At 40.4% G+C, this 16,141-nt stretch overlaps 1 protein-coding gene across 1 annotated transcript in view; it reads left to right on the forward strand.

The window, feature by feature from the left end:
• The window catches only part of SUGCT (succinyl-CoA:glutarate-CoA transferase), a 781,582-nt gene extending 765,877 nt beyond the window's left edge, over positions 1-15,705 (forward strand). The window contains exons 15-16 of the mRNA XM_036863201.1: positions 12,122-12,187; positions 15,687-15,705. Of these exons, the coding sequence (XP_036719096.1) occupies positions 12,122-12,154 (33 nt within the window). The 3' untranslated portion in view covers positions 12,155-12,187; positions 15,687-15,705. The remainder of the gene's footprint in view (positions 1-12,121; positions 12,188-15,686) is intronic.
• The last annotated feature ends 436 nt before the right edge of the window (positions 15,706-16,141 follow it).

The following is a 16,141-nucleotide window of genomic DNA, read 5'->3' on the forward strand; positions in this document are numbered from 1 at the left end:
GTATACATGTCAATCCCAATCTCCCAATTTACCACCCCTCTTTCCCTCTTGGTAACCACAAGTTTGTTTTCCACATCTGTGACTCTTTTTCTGTTTTGGGGCATATATCTGGAGAAAACCATAATTTAAAAAATGTTCTTTGCAGCACTATTTACAGTAGCCAGAACATGGAAGCAACCTAAACATCCATTGACAGATGAATGGATAAAGAAGATGTGGTGTATATATACAATGGAATATTACTCAGCAATAAAAAAGAGCAAAATAGTGCCATTTGCAGCAACACGTACAGACCTAGAGATTGTCATACTGAGTGAAATAAGTCAGAGGAAGAGAGAAAAGACAAGTATCATGTGATATCACTTATGTGTGGAATCTAAAAAAATGGTACAAATGAACTTATTTACAAAACAGAAATCAGTGTTTTTTCTGAATTCTGGCTGCATATCAGCATAGCTTAGGAGGCTTTTAGAAAAGTTGATGCCCAGGTACAATCCCGAAGACTCTGATTTAATCAGTCTGGGTAGAGCCTGAGTGTTGGGATCTTCTAGAAAGCCCCCTGGTTTTTTGAGCATCCACGATTGAGATAGGATGGTCTACAAAGAGCTTCTTCCCATCAGGTTCTCCAGCCAGAGCAAGTCCGGTTCATTGTGGACTTCACAAAAGCTCAGGTGATCTCTCTTTAGCACAGCTTCAAATGATGCTTCAGCTTGAAATTTCACTGAGAGGAATTCATTGAAAAGAAAAGAAAAAGACTACAAAAGGATCACATATATGTTTTTGTAACAGTTAATTTAATCACTGATGGGCACTGGCACACGTAAATATAAACCCAATGTGAATATGACAATTACGTGCATACCTCCTGAGAATGCGGGGTGACAGGCATTGCTGTGCTGTGACCTGCTGAAGTGACACACGTTTAACTTGGTCTCATATTCATTAAGGTAGGTTGGAGGACATCTTCTAGGGTGAGGGAGCTCCTTGAAAGACACAAGACACTCTCAGATTGCTCACAGCTCACCCTTCCTTCCTTCCTCCTCCCTCACTCTCCCTCTCTCCTTCCCTCTCTCTCTCTGTTTCTCTTTCTCCTCCCTTCCTTCCTTCCTTCCCTTCTTTCTTTCTTCCTTTCTTCTTTCTCTTCTTTCTGTTTTCCTGAAACAAGATGAACATCACTAAGGACATTATAAGTATGTCAACACTGGACACTATAGCTTAAGCTTAAAAACAGTTTTTTGGTTGTTGTTTTTCAGCTATTTCATGCCTGCTGCATTGCAGTTACAAGTTCAAAAATTCTGTGTTTACATTCCTTTTGGTCCTGGAAGAATATCTACCTTGAGAAGGAAGTAGCCTAGCAGAGGTTAAGCGAAGGTGTTTGATACTCACTTCATATTCACCTAGGAGACAGTAGATTACATGACTTAGTGATTGCAAAGCAATTAGAATAGTGTCTTGCATCCAGTGAGCTTTAGATAAGTGTCTGTTAAACAAAAACAAAATAAGTGTAGTGGAAAGCCGCTATTTTTGCTTTTCTGTGTCCATTTGGGTTTCATTTGGCCTTCCCCAATCAGTGAAATTCGAGTGGGACCAGAAATCCCGAAGCCCCTTCCCCAATCTTTTCTGCAGAGAGCAAGGCTTCCAGGAACAGGATTATAGCATGACCTTCATGGGGGCCTTTCCAGAATATTTGCCTTCAGTGACCCCTTCCTCCACAAAAAATATTAAAAATTACATTTTATGACTGCTTTAGTATAAAGGTGAATATATTACAAGTTGTATTCAGTATTATGTATTCATTATTATTATATTATGTTTTTCTTATGATTATAAAGAACGTAAAACATTTTTGAGGGCTCCTAAAAGTATCATGGGCCCTCGGCAATGTGCCTCTTGTCCCCTAGTCTCATACTAAAGGCCTTTATTTGCCAGTTCTTTTCCTCTCCAGGACAAGATGGGAGGGTTTTGTTTTGTTTTGTTTTTGAGGTTTGGGAGAAGGCAGATTTCATAGAGAAATTATAAGTCAAATTCAAAGCAATTCAACAAGTTCTTATTAAGTATCACTATGTTTGTGAGTGCCTGTGTATCTCTCATTACACTTATCACATTCACACACACAGACACACACACACACACACACACGCACGTAGACAATCTGGTTGATAGGTCCATAATTTATCCACATCCCAAACGTTTTCCTATGAAGAGCCAGACATTCAATGTAATTCTAGTCCCATGCTATATAATTATAGTTCTTCAACTGTAAGCAACTAAGACTCTGGCTAACTTAGGTTAAGAAAGGAATTTGCTGGAAAGTTACTGGAGAACTCTCAGAATTAAGGAAAAGCCTCATGTCATTTTTCTTAAAGATACTCTGCTCTACTGTGTTTTGAAAACCAGAGTGAGAAATTTGGGCTAAGTTACAGTGTGAAAGGAAGCCATTGGATGGATTTAAAGGAGAGAAGTGACGGAAGTGATCTGATTTATACTTTCAGATCATGTCTGTAGCTGCTGCGGGGCTAGCAGATTGTAAATGTGTGGGATGAGATCAGGGTAAGTTAGGAGACACACTTCGGCCGCCATGTAAGGAATGATTGGGTTTTGCAAGTGGGAAATGTCCATGTAGAGAGCCATGGACAGAAGCAGAGCATGTTTTTAAGGCTGCGAAAGGAAAAGAAGCATCAAAGTCTCCTTCTAGAGGTTCCTAGGCTTTTGACATGACAAACTGGTCAACAGTCATGCTGCTTACTGACAAAAAAGACCAAAAATCAAACGATAAAAAAAAAAAAAAAAACAGGACAAGGACGATGTTTGAGGATGGTATCAAAATTACTGTTGTGGCAGTTTGAGGTACCAGTATATTTCCAATGGAAAGGACAAGTCAGGAGGAGGTATCTGAATCTGGAGTTTCAAGGAAAGGCCAGGGCTGGGAAGATCTTGTTACACTTTTATGAAAGCGAAATTTAAGGTGATGGATCTGGATGGATTTCCTAAGTTAAAGATACAGATAGAGAGTAGAAGAGGGCTAGGATGGAGCTCTCAGGTGAGCCCATCCACACGTGAAGGTTACTCTGAGAAGGTGGGTGAGTGGGGAATGAAAGCAAGAGAGCAAGCTTGGTGTCCCAGCAACTCAGGGAAGATGCATTAAATCCTGCTGAGAGGTAAAGCCAGGAGAGAGAGGCCGCCAATGGATTTGGTGGCATAGAGGTCATGGGTGACCTTGACCAAGGCAGACTGATGGGTTTGGTGGAAATAGAGGTCTTATTAGGATGAATTGTTTTTTTATCCTCATTCTATCTAGAACAATGGGGAGGAGAAAATGGGAGTTAACTGGAAGGGGTGTAGCCTCAAGGCAGGATTCTTTTAAGGTTGCATGTTTGTATGCTGATGGCAGTGATCCAGGAGAAAGGGAAATTGTGAGGATTTAGCAAACACAGGAGCCAAGTCTTTGAAAAGACGAGAGGGCATGAGATCCAGGTGTGTGTGACTGGAGCCGTTAGCATTTGATGGGAATGGGGACTTCATCCCTTATCAAAGACAGAGGGCGGAGAACAGGTAGGTCAGCAGATATGGCTGGGGAGAAATGAAAAAGCTCCTAGCTAATCATTTCCTCAATAATGAGGCAAGTTCATCAGCTGAGTGTGGAAGTGGTCATGATGTAAATGGTATGAGGATAGAGGGGTGGGAAATAGTTGTTTGGGGGAATTTGAAAATGAACGTGGAAAGGAAATACATGTAGGATGGTCCGGCGCTGTTGAGTGTCCATTTGAGATTTATGGACATGAGATGTATGAGGCCAGTCATTATACTGGGGCTTTTGTCCAGCAATGTTTAGTTGCACTGAGGCAGTAGCTGTGGCTGCTATTATTAATAATAGTACTAGCTGGTATATATTGAATGCTTACTATGTGTCAGACACTTTTTTTTTTTTTCACACACACACAGTGTATTTTATTTTTACAAGAGATAAATAGACTGACACGAAGCATTGTACATGGATGACCACAACAAAAGCAACAATGATTGCAATTACCAAACCTGAAACACACTCATACTATGTCATAATATTGACATTCAGTCCAGTAATCCTCCACTGTAACAGCTCCTTTACTTTGCAGTGAAAATTGATTTGTATATTCTTTGCCTCTGAGTCTTTGTGGGATTTTTTTTTTTAAATTCAGACAGAAAGTCACAAAAATTATACTCATCCTCATCAGTTCACTCAGTCCCATGTAATTAAATTTTTTTTTCATCTTGATCTTTTGTTAGCACTTTTTTGAGTTCATCAGTTTTTCATTAGAGTTCTGAAAATGCTTATTCATTCAGTTCAGCAGTACAGTCAGTTACCAGAAACCTGTACTTGTCAGAGTCTTTTCCATGAATTTCTTGAAGATGAAACCCTTTAATAGGAACATATTTGCAAAAGCATCAGAGTACACCCAGAACTGTCTGTAAATGAGAAAAGACTTAAAAATGACCACAGTTAAAGATTTGATGAAAGTTCATAATAATGCAGTTGACAAGAAAATTAGTTATTTCTGAGATATACATTTTAAAGTAATAACTAGGATTATTACTTATAACATTATACCAGAACATATAAGATTTTTAGAAATTTCATGTAATGTCTAAAACATTTATATTAACATATTTCCATACATATTTCCATACAAATACAAATATAAGATTTTTAGAAATTTCATGTAATGTCTGAAACATTTATATTAACATATTTCCGTACAAATAACCCAATGAAAGTTTAGTATTAGTTGTTTCGTTTGTTTGTTTTTTTATACTGCAGGTTCTTATTAGGCATCAATTTTATACACATCAGTGTATACATGTCAATCCCAATCGCCCAATTCAGCACACTACCATCCCCACCCCACCGCAGTTTTCCCCCCTTGGTGTCCATATGTCCATTCTCTACATCTGTGTCTCAACTTCTGCCCTGCAAACCGGCTCATCTGTACCATTTTTCTAGGTTCCACATATATGCATTAATATACGATATTTGTTTTTCTCTTTCTGACTTACTTCACTCTGTATGACAGTCTCTAGATCCATCCACTTCTCAACAAATGACTCAATTTCGTTCCTTTTTATGGCTGAGTAATAGTCCATTGTATATATGTACCACAACTTCTTTATCCATTCGTCTGTTGATGGGCATTTAGGTTGCTTCCATGACCTGGCTATTGTAAATAGTGCTGCAGTGAACATTCGGGTGCATGTGTCTTTTTGAATTATGGTTTTCTCTGGGTATATGCTCAGTAGTGGGATTGCTGGGTCATATGGTAATTCTATTTTTAGTTTTTTAAGGAACCTCCATATTGTTCTCCATAGTGGCTGTATCAATTTACATTCCCACCAACAGTGCAAGAGGGTTCCCTTTTCTCCACACCCTCTCCAGCATTTGTTGTTTGTAGATTTTCTGATGATGCCCATTCTAACAGGAGTGAGGTGATACCTCATTGTAGTTTTGATTTGCAATTCTCTAATAATTAGCGATGTTGAGCATCTTTTCCTGTGCTTCGTGGCCGTCTGTATGTCTTCTTTGGAGAAATGTCTATTTAGGTCTTCTGCCCATTTTTGGATTGGGGTGTTTGTGTCTTTAATATTGAGCTGAATGAGCTGTTTATATATTTTGGAGATTAATCCTTTGTCCGTTGATTCGTTTGCAAATATTTTCTCCCATTCCGAGGGTTGTCTTTTCGTCTTATTTATGGTTTCCTTTGCTGTGCAAAAGCTTTGAAGTTTCATTAGGTCCCATTTGTTTATTTTTGTTTTTATTTCCATTACTCTAGGAGGTGGATCAGAAAAGATCTTGCTGTGATTTATGTCAAAGAGTGTTCTTCCTATGTTTTCCTCTAAGAGTTTTATAGTGTCCAGTCTTATATTTAGGTCTCTAATCCATTTTGAGTTTATTTTTGTGTATGGTGTTAGGGAGTATTCTAATTTCATTCTTTTACATGTAGCTGTCCAGTTTTCCCAGCACCACTTATTGAAGAGACTGTCTTTTCTCCATTGTATATCTTTGCCTCCTTTGTCATAGATTAGTTGACCATAGGTGCGTGGGTTAATCTCTGGGCTTTCTATCTTGTTCCATTGATCTATGTTTCCGTTTTTGTGCCAGTACCATATTGTCTTGATTACTGTAGCTTTGTAGTATAGTCTGAAGTCAGGGAGTCTGATTCCTCCAGCTCCGTTTTTTTCCCTCAAGACTGCTTTGGCTATTCGGGGTCTTTTGTGACTCCATACAAATTTTAAGATGATTTGTTCTAGCTCCGTAAAAAATGCCATTGGTAATTTGATAGGGATTGCATTGAATCTGTATATTGCTTTGGGTAGTATACTCATTTTCACAATGTTGATTCTTCCAATCCAAGAACATGGTATATCTCTCCATCTGTTGGTATCATCTTTAATTTCTTTCATCAGTGTCTTATAGTTTTCTGCATACAGGTCTTTTGTCTCCCTAGGTAGGTTTATTCCTAGGTATTTTATTCTTTTTGTTGCAATGGTAAATGGGAGTGTTTCCATAATTTCTCTTTCAGATTTTTCATCATTAGTGTATAGGAATGCAAGAGATTTCTGTGCATTAATTTTGTATCCTGCAACTTTACCATATTCATTAATTAGCTCTAGCAGTTTTCTGGTGGCAGTTTTAGGATTCTCTATGTATAGTATCATGTCATCCGCAAACAGTGACAGTTTTACTTCTTCTTTTCCAATTTGTATTCCTTTTATTTCTTTTTCTTCTCTGATTGCCGTGGCTAGGACTTCCAGAACTATGTTGAATAATAGTGGTGAGAGTGGACATCCTTGTCTCGTTCCTGATCTTAGAGGAAATGCTTTCAGTTTTTCACCATTGAGAATGATGTTTGCTGTGGGTTTGTCATATATGGCCTTTATTATGTTGAGGTAGGTTCCCTCTATGCCCACTTTCTGGAGAGTTTTTATCAGAAATGGGTGTTGAATTTTGTCAAAAGCTTTTTCTGCATCTATTGAGATGATCATATGGTTTTTATTCTTCAACTTGTTAATATGGTGTATCACATTGATTGATTTGCGTATAATGAAGAATCCTTGCATCCCTGGGATAAATCCCACTTGATCGTGGTGTATGATCCTTTTAATGTGTTGTTGGATTCTGTTTGCTAGTATTTTGTTGAGGATTTTTGCATCTATATTCATCAGTGATATTGGTCTGTAATTTTCTTTTTTTGTAGTGTCTTTGTCTGGTTTTGGTATCAGGGTGATGGTGGCCTCATAGAATGAGTTTGGGAGTGTTCCTTCCTCTGCAATTTTTTGGAAGAGTTTGAGAAGGATAGGTGTTAGCTCTTCTCTAAATGTTTGATAGAATTCACCTGTGAAGCCATCTGGTCCTGGACTTTTGTTTGTTGGAAGATTTTTAATCACAGTTTCAATTTCATTACTTGTGATTGGTCTGTTCATATTTTCTGTTTCTTCCTGGTTCAGTCTTGGAAGGTTATACCTTTCTAAAAATTTGTCCATTTCTTCCAGGTTGTCCATTTTATTGGCATAAAGTTGCTTGTAGTAGTCTCTTAGGATGCTTTGTATTTCTGCGGTGTCTGTTGTAACTTCTTTTTCATTTCTGATTTTATTGATTTGAGTCCTCTCCCTCTTTTTCTTGATGAGTCTGGCTAATGGCTTATCAATTTTGTTTATCTTCTCAAAGAACCAACTTTTAGTTTTATTGATCTTTGCTATTGTTTTCTTTGTTTCTATTTCATTTATTTCTGCTCTGATCTTTATGATTTCTTTCCTTCTATGTGTCAGACACTTTTTAAAACACTTTACAAGTGCTTACTTTATGAGATATGTACTATTACTATATCGCTGTTACTATAGGTACAGAGAAGTTAAGTAATTTGTTCAAGGTCACACAGCAAGTAGGAGCTGGAGCCCATTACAGATCCAAGCAATTAGACTCAAAAGACCACATAATTCACACCTCATAATATCATTATTAGGAAAAACAAGGCAATGTTAATGTAAAGCATCTAGCACAGTCCTCTGCCCATAGGAAATTTTAGGTAATATGAACAGCCGCATTTCAAGAATAATATCATCTACTCCATAGAATTTTTGTAAAGTTTTAAAAAGCTGAAATATGTGAATTCTGAGCCTGGTACCTGGAACGTATAAATGCTGGTGCACATCTGCTCTGTCCACGCCCCACTAACCCAGGTGATAATCTGCTCTCCAAATCCTTAGTCATTTAACTGCTGAGACTGTGTTGCCCTGTGAGGCCACTAAGTGGCGCCACCAAAGAACAAGACTGTTTAATTTACCTTCAGATCCTTAAGATACAGGTGGGCCAGTGGAAGTTAGACCTTGACAACCAAAAGAAGAGTTGTCATAAATAAATAAATAGATGGCTAGAGAGAGGGATAGAGTTGCATTTCAATCATGTGCTGGGGCAAGCAAATAAAACAAAGAGTATGTGTATCCACAGAGACTGTTATGGGATAGGCAGGCAACAAGGACCGGTGCACATTTCTTGGGCTTGCAAGCTAAATAATGAGACAGCAATCTTGCCTACTCTCTCAAAGCCAAGCTATACTACAAAACTGACAGATCCATGGGTCAGACAACATTTCAAATGGTGGCTCGGACACATACGTATTTATTTCCTTTGCATACCACCAGCACAGGTAACTGACACACAGAGCTGTAACTCAGGAAGGTCTGTGCTACTGCTATTTCTCTAGCTGCCACCTCCATCCAAGGTCAACAAATGAAAATACCTAGTGTTCCAAGGAACGTTGCCTCATCAGGACTCTATTCCGGGCATCCCCCTTTGTGCAGCACCTACATTCCAGTCGTTGTTCTCTGAATGGCGACAGTCAGCCGCAGAAACAGCCCTGCATACTTTTCCTCTTTATTTCTCTCTAAGCAGTGATGTAATGAGATTGAAATCTCTGCCTGTTTACTGTATCATCACCAGTAGCTCAATGACTTTATGGTATTCTGGAAAAGGCATAGATACAATTAAAATATGAGTAAAACAAATAGCTAAACCCCCCCCCCCCCCGCCCTGCCACATTATCATGGCCTGGGGGTATATATTCCAAGTTCACCCTCCCCCCATCCCTGGCCATCTCCATGCCTTTCTACTGTTTCCTGGATCACCCCACTAGGGCCATATGTATCTGCTTGTAGCCAGTGCAACTGAGCTCCCCAAACACAGATTCCCATGAAAACTGAACAAAAGAGGAAGGAGAGGGAGAGCATGTTAAATGTCTCATTAGGCCTTCTGTCTGATTCTCATTAGATCCGCTGACTGCTTCTCATTAGGCCCATTGCCTCCACTTCTTTCAGGCCCTGAATATGTAGGCCAGTGCTTATTGTCATGGTTGGTCGAGAAGATCCATTTCATTTATTCATAAATTGAATGTGGCCTCTGAAAAGTCCCAGGCAATTTCTTTTGGGCAAATTTAAGACAGCCTTACTGTTGTTAGTTGCTATTTTTTCGAGCAATCCAAAGCAGGGGAGGCAGAAGAAATAATTTAAAAGACCCAGCACGAAAACTTCCAACCCTGCTGCAGAACTGGGGCACGGGGAGGTAATTGTTGCAGCCAAGAGGCCAGCCTGATGTGCAGACATCAGTAACGGGTGACATCGTGGGCAAAGTCACAAATACCACTGGGTTCAGAAAGTAACCGTTGCGGATATAACCAGAGGCCCAGCGGGCAGGGTACGGAAGAGGAGAGCTGTCAGGGCACATCAGTGAGCTACAAGTTCTGTCTTCTCTGCCCTCTGGGAACATTTGTCCAGTGTGTTGAATTAAGAGGCAGATAATAACACAGAAAAGTCACCATGCAGTTGCATATTCTACAAGTTACGTGTGTAGTGCATTGCCCTTGTAAAAAGAAATCACCTCTATCTCAGTGTTCCTCTGAATATAAAACAAGTGCCTGATCCCTTCCACTGGGAAGAAAACTCCCAAGATATGGCAGGTCGGGAATGGAACTTACGGATGACATGATGTGGGTGACATCGGTGGACGTGGCCCTGATGGTCACATAAAATACATGTCTCCAGTGGGAGAAACAGGTATTGATGAGCGTTTGCTCCAAAAGTGGTAAACAAATGCCTACTTTCTCTATTCTCTCTTTGCTCTTGTTTTCTGTCTTGATGTTTGAATTTCTCATTCAGCGAACATGATGTGATCCCAAGATGGTTTTGAGAGTCATCTGGTGCCTCAAGTCAGAGAAGTGATACTCCCAAGGAATTACTTTTTTTTTTTTTTAATTTATTGGAGTATAGTTGATTTATAATGTTGTGTTAGTTTCAGGTGTACAGCAAAGTGAATCAGTTATACATATACATATATCCACTCTTTTTTTTAGATTCTTTCCCCATATTGGTAATTAAAGAGTATTGAGTAGAGTTCCCTGTGCTATACAGTAGATCCTTATTATTTATCTATTTTATATACAGTAGTGTGTTTATGTCAATCCCAATCTCCCAATTTATCCCTCCCCTCCTTACCCCCTGCTAACCATAAATTTGTTTTCTATATCTGTGACTCTATTTCTGTTTTGTAGATAAGTTCATTTGTACCCTTATGTTAGCCAAGGAATTACTTTTTTTCCTGGACAGTCAAGTTCAAAGGAAAATCAAATGCTTCCCCGTCAACTGAAATCAAATACTTCCCCCTCAACTGAATGTATGATCTGGGTTTGTTAGAGGCCTTTAGAGGAAAGTCAGACTGCCCAAGAGAGACATTTGTGAAATTACTTGTCACCCTAAGATTGGACACCTTCTCCCTGCCCCGGGCCCCGACGCAGAGGGCAGAGAATAGGTGCCCCCGTATGAAACCTTTTCCTGCTCAGGAAGTGAGGCGGGTATTCCCTAAGGAGGGAGGAGGGGGATGAGTCAGAGAAGAGGCAGCGGGTGTGGCTCCTTCCAGACATGCTGCAGCTGCTTCGTAAGCCGGAAAGACATGGTCACTTCTCCTTTGTGGGTTTTGCCTGAATTTGCAATGTCCCATTTTTGAGATAAAACTGGAATCCTGTTTTTATCCTGTGCTATACGAAGAATTTCTGCCTCGGGACATGGCCATATCAATGAAGTTGCATAGTTTTAAGGTTAGTTATTGCCTTTGTATCAGGGTATGTGGTCAGTCGTAGAAGGACCTACATCGAGTTTAAAGAATAGAACTTTCTGGTATGAGAGGGCATGGTCATGCCAAAGATGCTTCTTTGAAAGTTTTTATTTCTTTTTTTTTTTTTTTTCCTCCACCTTCAACATTGACTTCTAAGTGTGTTTCAGCATCCTTGGTGAGCCGCCCTCATGCTGCTAAGCACTCTCACTTTGGAGGACTCGACCTCTGAGCATTTCAGGAAATCTGTATCCCAGACTGTGCTCATTCACAAACCTTCACCAACAAAAACTGTTTTTCTCCCAATTGGCTCAGGGAGTTCACTGTTTCATGAAGGCCTTCTAAGATGGCAGGTCTCTGTGCTTTAATATTTGAAAGAGAGATTCTTATTGGTACCTGTGGGCCATGATTTTGGGGATGACATAAAAATTTTGGCTCCAAAGCTCTTTAGCAAAAAGCCCAGTTCAGAGACAGGCTAGAACAATGGGCTGAAAATGATCTTGGCCTTTCAAGTGCTTTATCCTGTCCAAAGTTCCAGTGTGAGAACCTGATCTCCCAGAAAGTATTTCTTTTATTTGCCAACCACAGAGAATCACTGACAAAACTAATTAAAGAATTTGAACCTCATTCTGTCTTTTGTTAGCTGACCCTCAACCAGGGGCTGGACTTGAAACAAAGACGGTCTGAGCCAACAAGATATAGAATGTGAGGCTCTCAACCAGGGTAAAGAGGGCTGCGTGTGCTCATTTGCTTAGAAAGGGCTACTTGAGCACAAAATACCTGGCCTTTTTTTCTTCCCCCCTTTTTTACAATGGAAAACGCGTTGGGTTGCCATCAGAAATAATGAAGTTTGAAGTTCCTGAAAGTTATTCATTTATTGGACTCGACTTTCCACCCTTTTCTTGAATTCCAGGAGCCAGGTCAAGACTGAGCTCTCATGGAAAATTAAGCAGTTTTGCAAAGGTGCTTAAAGAAATATGCTTGTTTCAGGTTTCAGACTCTCAAGGGGATGATGGTCGTTGACTCCAGGCTTAAGACAACGATAAAGACTTCCAGGTAGGAATGGACTTAGGTGGAACCTGACCAGTCTACCTGAAAAGCCTCCTGCCCCAAAATACCTGGTCTTATCCTGGATATTCACCCTTCTTGCTTTTTTTTTTTTTTTCCCCCCTACATTTTAAGATTGCACAGTTTGGCAGTCATAGTAATGATCACATGGAATGGCATTTATTGACTGAATATCTTGGCTGATTCAAGAATGACTATTCTAAGATTGTGGAATGATTTCTGAAAGTTATGTAATCATCCACTGAAGTGAAGGGATCCATTATAACATGCATCTTCATTAGTTTGTTAGACAGCTGACATAAACTCAAAGAAGAGGGGCCTCAGGGAGGCTCCTGGAAAAAAAAATATTATTTTATTGATCTGGAAAAATATTAGAATTAGAGATTCATATTTTATTTTTAAAATTAAAGAATAGAAACACAAATACGATTTCATTTTCAAACATTTTTTTTTTCCGTTTTAACTTTGGTAACAATAAAACAAAGATTTTCGCACAGAGTCATCAGATAGAAATAAAGGGTGGGTCTCGTGTCTCAAGTTGTCCGCTAACCCGACTTACTGTTAACCTACCGATCAGTCTGCATGGTCTGGTTTGATCAGTGGAGACTGTCCTCATTGAAAAGACTTTTCTAAAAGCATTTTACATCAAGTCAAGGCCTCCTTAATCCAGAATAAAGCTAAGTATATACAAGAGTGACTAAATGTAAACAAAAGGTCAACTCAAGCATGAGCTCAGAATGGGGGCTCATGCGCTTCTCTCTGAGTCTGGCTGTAGCATCATTTCTGCTTTGTGCATGCCTTAGGATATCACCCAGGAGACCGGATGCAGTGCTTTGGCTTGTCTTCTAAGCCCCTCACTCTGGAGACCTAGCCTTCAATGCCAGATAGATTCTCTTGCAAATGACCAAATACTTGACTTTGAACTTTTAAGGAAAGATTTAATATGGGGTGATCAATGAGTGAAAGTGCATTATGCAATCCCAGAAGTATGCAAAAAGTCAGGAAAAGAAAAGGGAAATTAACATTCTTGGATTATTTGACCATGAGAGCATGAAAATTGCTTTTAATAAAGCCTTCTATGACAATGGGGTCTTGAAGGAATTGCAACTGAGATCCAAAGAAAAATGAAATAGCCGTATGTATTTTTTTTTTTAAATCTCTGTGTTCAATTGTGCTATGTAGAAGCCACTATTTTCTCCTCCCTTAACAAAATCTTGGGTGTATTCCATAACTTCCTGGTCACATTTGGTAATTAAAACTTAGTGTGGCTTAATTTAAACCCTTAATTGCATATCCAATTTACAGCTAGAGCTGCGACTCTGACTGTTTAGAAAGAAGATGGGGGGCAAGATCTGGCTCTGGATCAATGCTGTCCTCTTCTTCCTCTAGACCTAGATACTTGGGAGCCTGAAGCAGGGCTAGGGAACTCAAGAATCCTTCCTTAAATGTCCACTCACTCTCGGGAGGGAGGCACCTCTGGACATTGTTCTGATTCTTCCTGGTTCCACCTACTACTAGTGGTTTCCCCACAGGTGGAGTATGTGGGTATTTAAGCTTCCCCCCACCCTCCCCAATTCAGCCATGTCTGCCATTAGCCCTCCATCCCGGGTCTTGACTTGGTGGCTATTGAAGGAATCCCATGGCTCCTGTACCCAGCACCTCCACTAATATCTGGGCTCCCTCAGGTGGAGCCAATGAAAGGCGGGGGTCCTCTTTCACATCATCCAAGAATGGAAGAAAACTAGGTGGGCTGGGGATCATCCTGCCCTTCCCAGGTATTTCCACCACAGTTCCTCCAAGTTCTGATACTCATGCCTTCAGAAATTTCTAGGCTGAAAGAAGGTCAGGGACTTCCCTGGCGGTCCAGTGGTTAGGACTTCACCTTCCAATGTAGTGGGGCATTGCTGGTTGAATCCCTGGTCAGGGAGCTGGGATCCCACATGCCTGGCAGCCAAGAAGCCAAAACATAAAGCAGAAACAATATTGTAACAAATTCAATAAACACTTAAAAAAAAAATGGTCCACATCAAAAAAATCTTTAAAAATATTTTAAAAAGAGGGTCACAGATTGCACATTACTACATGCTTTGCCACCCCTCAGGGCTACACACCAAGCTCCCCCAAGAGCTCTGGCAGCCACTCTTCAATGGAAACATCCTGAGGGAGGGTCTGAGAGCTTTGGAGGTTCAGAAGGCCTCCAATTAAAGAATGAAATGCCAATTTCCCTTTATTGCAAGTACCCCAGTCATTATAAGTGACTCTTCTGGAGCCCCCCCCCCCCCACTTGGTTTCGGAAGTGGAGACATACTCTTCCCGGTCCCCTGGTTAGGGTGAGAACAGACTGGTACCAGTGCACTGTAATTCCCACATCGCCCTTACTAAGCCGTCTTCTCTAGACTGGGGAGGGCCCAGTAGGATAGTGCTTGGTGGCAGTGGGACCATCCTACTGCCTCTCAGACACCCTAAAGTGTAGTTTCTGGTCCTAATGCATGACGGTTTCTTTACGGGTCCTGTTAGAATATGAAGGTACCTCTGATTCCAATGGTATTAAATATCTTGTTATACTAGCAAAATTGGACATGACTTAAAAGTGACTTGTTTGGGGGGGAAATGTGGTTCCAAAAACTGCAAGTTCTAAGGTAAGTGATGGACAATTGAATGAAAGATTACATTTCACACACCCTGTTTAAACCAGTTTTTTTTTATATTCGGGGCTCAAAGGATAAGCTTTTTCTTCACGAAAATTAGAGAAAGGAGCCTGAATTGAGCTCACCTTCCCAAATCGCAGGCATAGAGCCACAGGACGGATAGAGTCACGAGCATATGTTGTATCACATGCCCCCTGAATTCAGCTTCCAACTTACAGCTTAAAGATCTTTGGGTCACCCATGCATCCGTCTTTCCTTCTATCCTTACACCCATCCATTCATCCATCTCCGTGTCCTGATTGTTATCAATTACATTGTTATAACACAGTGTTTAATTATGTGGTCCAAAGGTCAATTGCACTAGAATCATCTGGAGTATTAACAAGTACCCCAGATAAATCTGATTAAAGTTTGGAAAACTAATGAGAAATTAAAGTTTGTGAAACTCTGGGCTACACTGAAAACTATAGTATGGCCCTTTCTCACCAATGAAATCAGTGGTCAGTCTCCTCAGTGACATTTTCCCAGGCATGAATGGCCTCGTGAAGAACCTTCCCTTGAGACCTGGTCCAACATGTTTTATTCACATGCAAACTGGAATGTGCACATCTAAATAAAGTGAGTCTACAAGTGTTTGCTCAGTATATGAAAGGTTTTTGTAAAGTGCATTCAGAGAGTTCAGATCAAAAGTAAACTGACTTACTACCCCTAACCCTGCCCGATAGACTTATACCACCCAATAGCAAGTACTCTTCACCGTCTGAAATTATTGTTTATTTATTTGTTTTTGGCTCATTCTCCACCTTTGCAAATCTGAATGTAAACTCTTCGATATTAAGAACGTTGCCTGGGGGCTTCCTTGGTGGCGCAGTGGTTGAGAATCTGCCTGCCAATGCAGGGGACACGGGTTCGAGCCCTGGTCTGGGAAGATCCCACGTGCCGCGGAGCAACTAGGCCCGTGAGCCACAACTACTGAGCCTGCGCGTCTGGAGCCTGTGCTCCGCAACAAGAGAGGCCGCGATAGTGAGAGGCCCGCGCACCGTGATGAAGGAGTGGCCCCCACTTGCCGCAACTAGAGAAAGCCCTCGCACAGAAACGAAGACCCAACACAGCCATAAATAAATAAATACATAAATAAAAATAAATAAAATAATTAAAAAAAAGAATGTTGCCTGCTTGTTCACTGTGATCCCAGCACCTGGATTAGTACCCAGCACGTAAGAAGCATGCAGTTAGCTTCTGTTAAGAACTCAGTGAGCCACATAAATATATGAGTGAGTAGAACACAAATTTT

This window comes from Balaenoptera musculus, chromosome 9 (assembly GCF_009873245.2).
Source record: "Balaenoptera musculus isolate JJ_BM4_2016_0621 chromosome 9, mBalMus1.pri.v3, whole genome shotgun sequence".
NCBI classification, from domain to species: domain Eukaryota; kingdom Metazoa; phylum Chordata; class Mammalia; order Artiodactyla; family Balaenopteridae; genus Balaenoptera; species Balaenoptera musculus.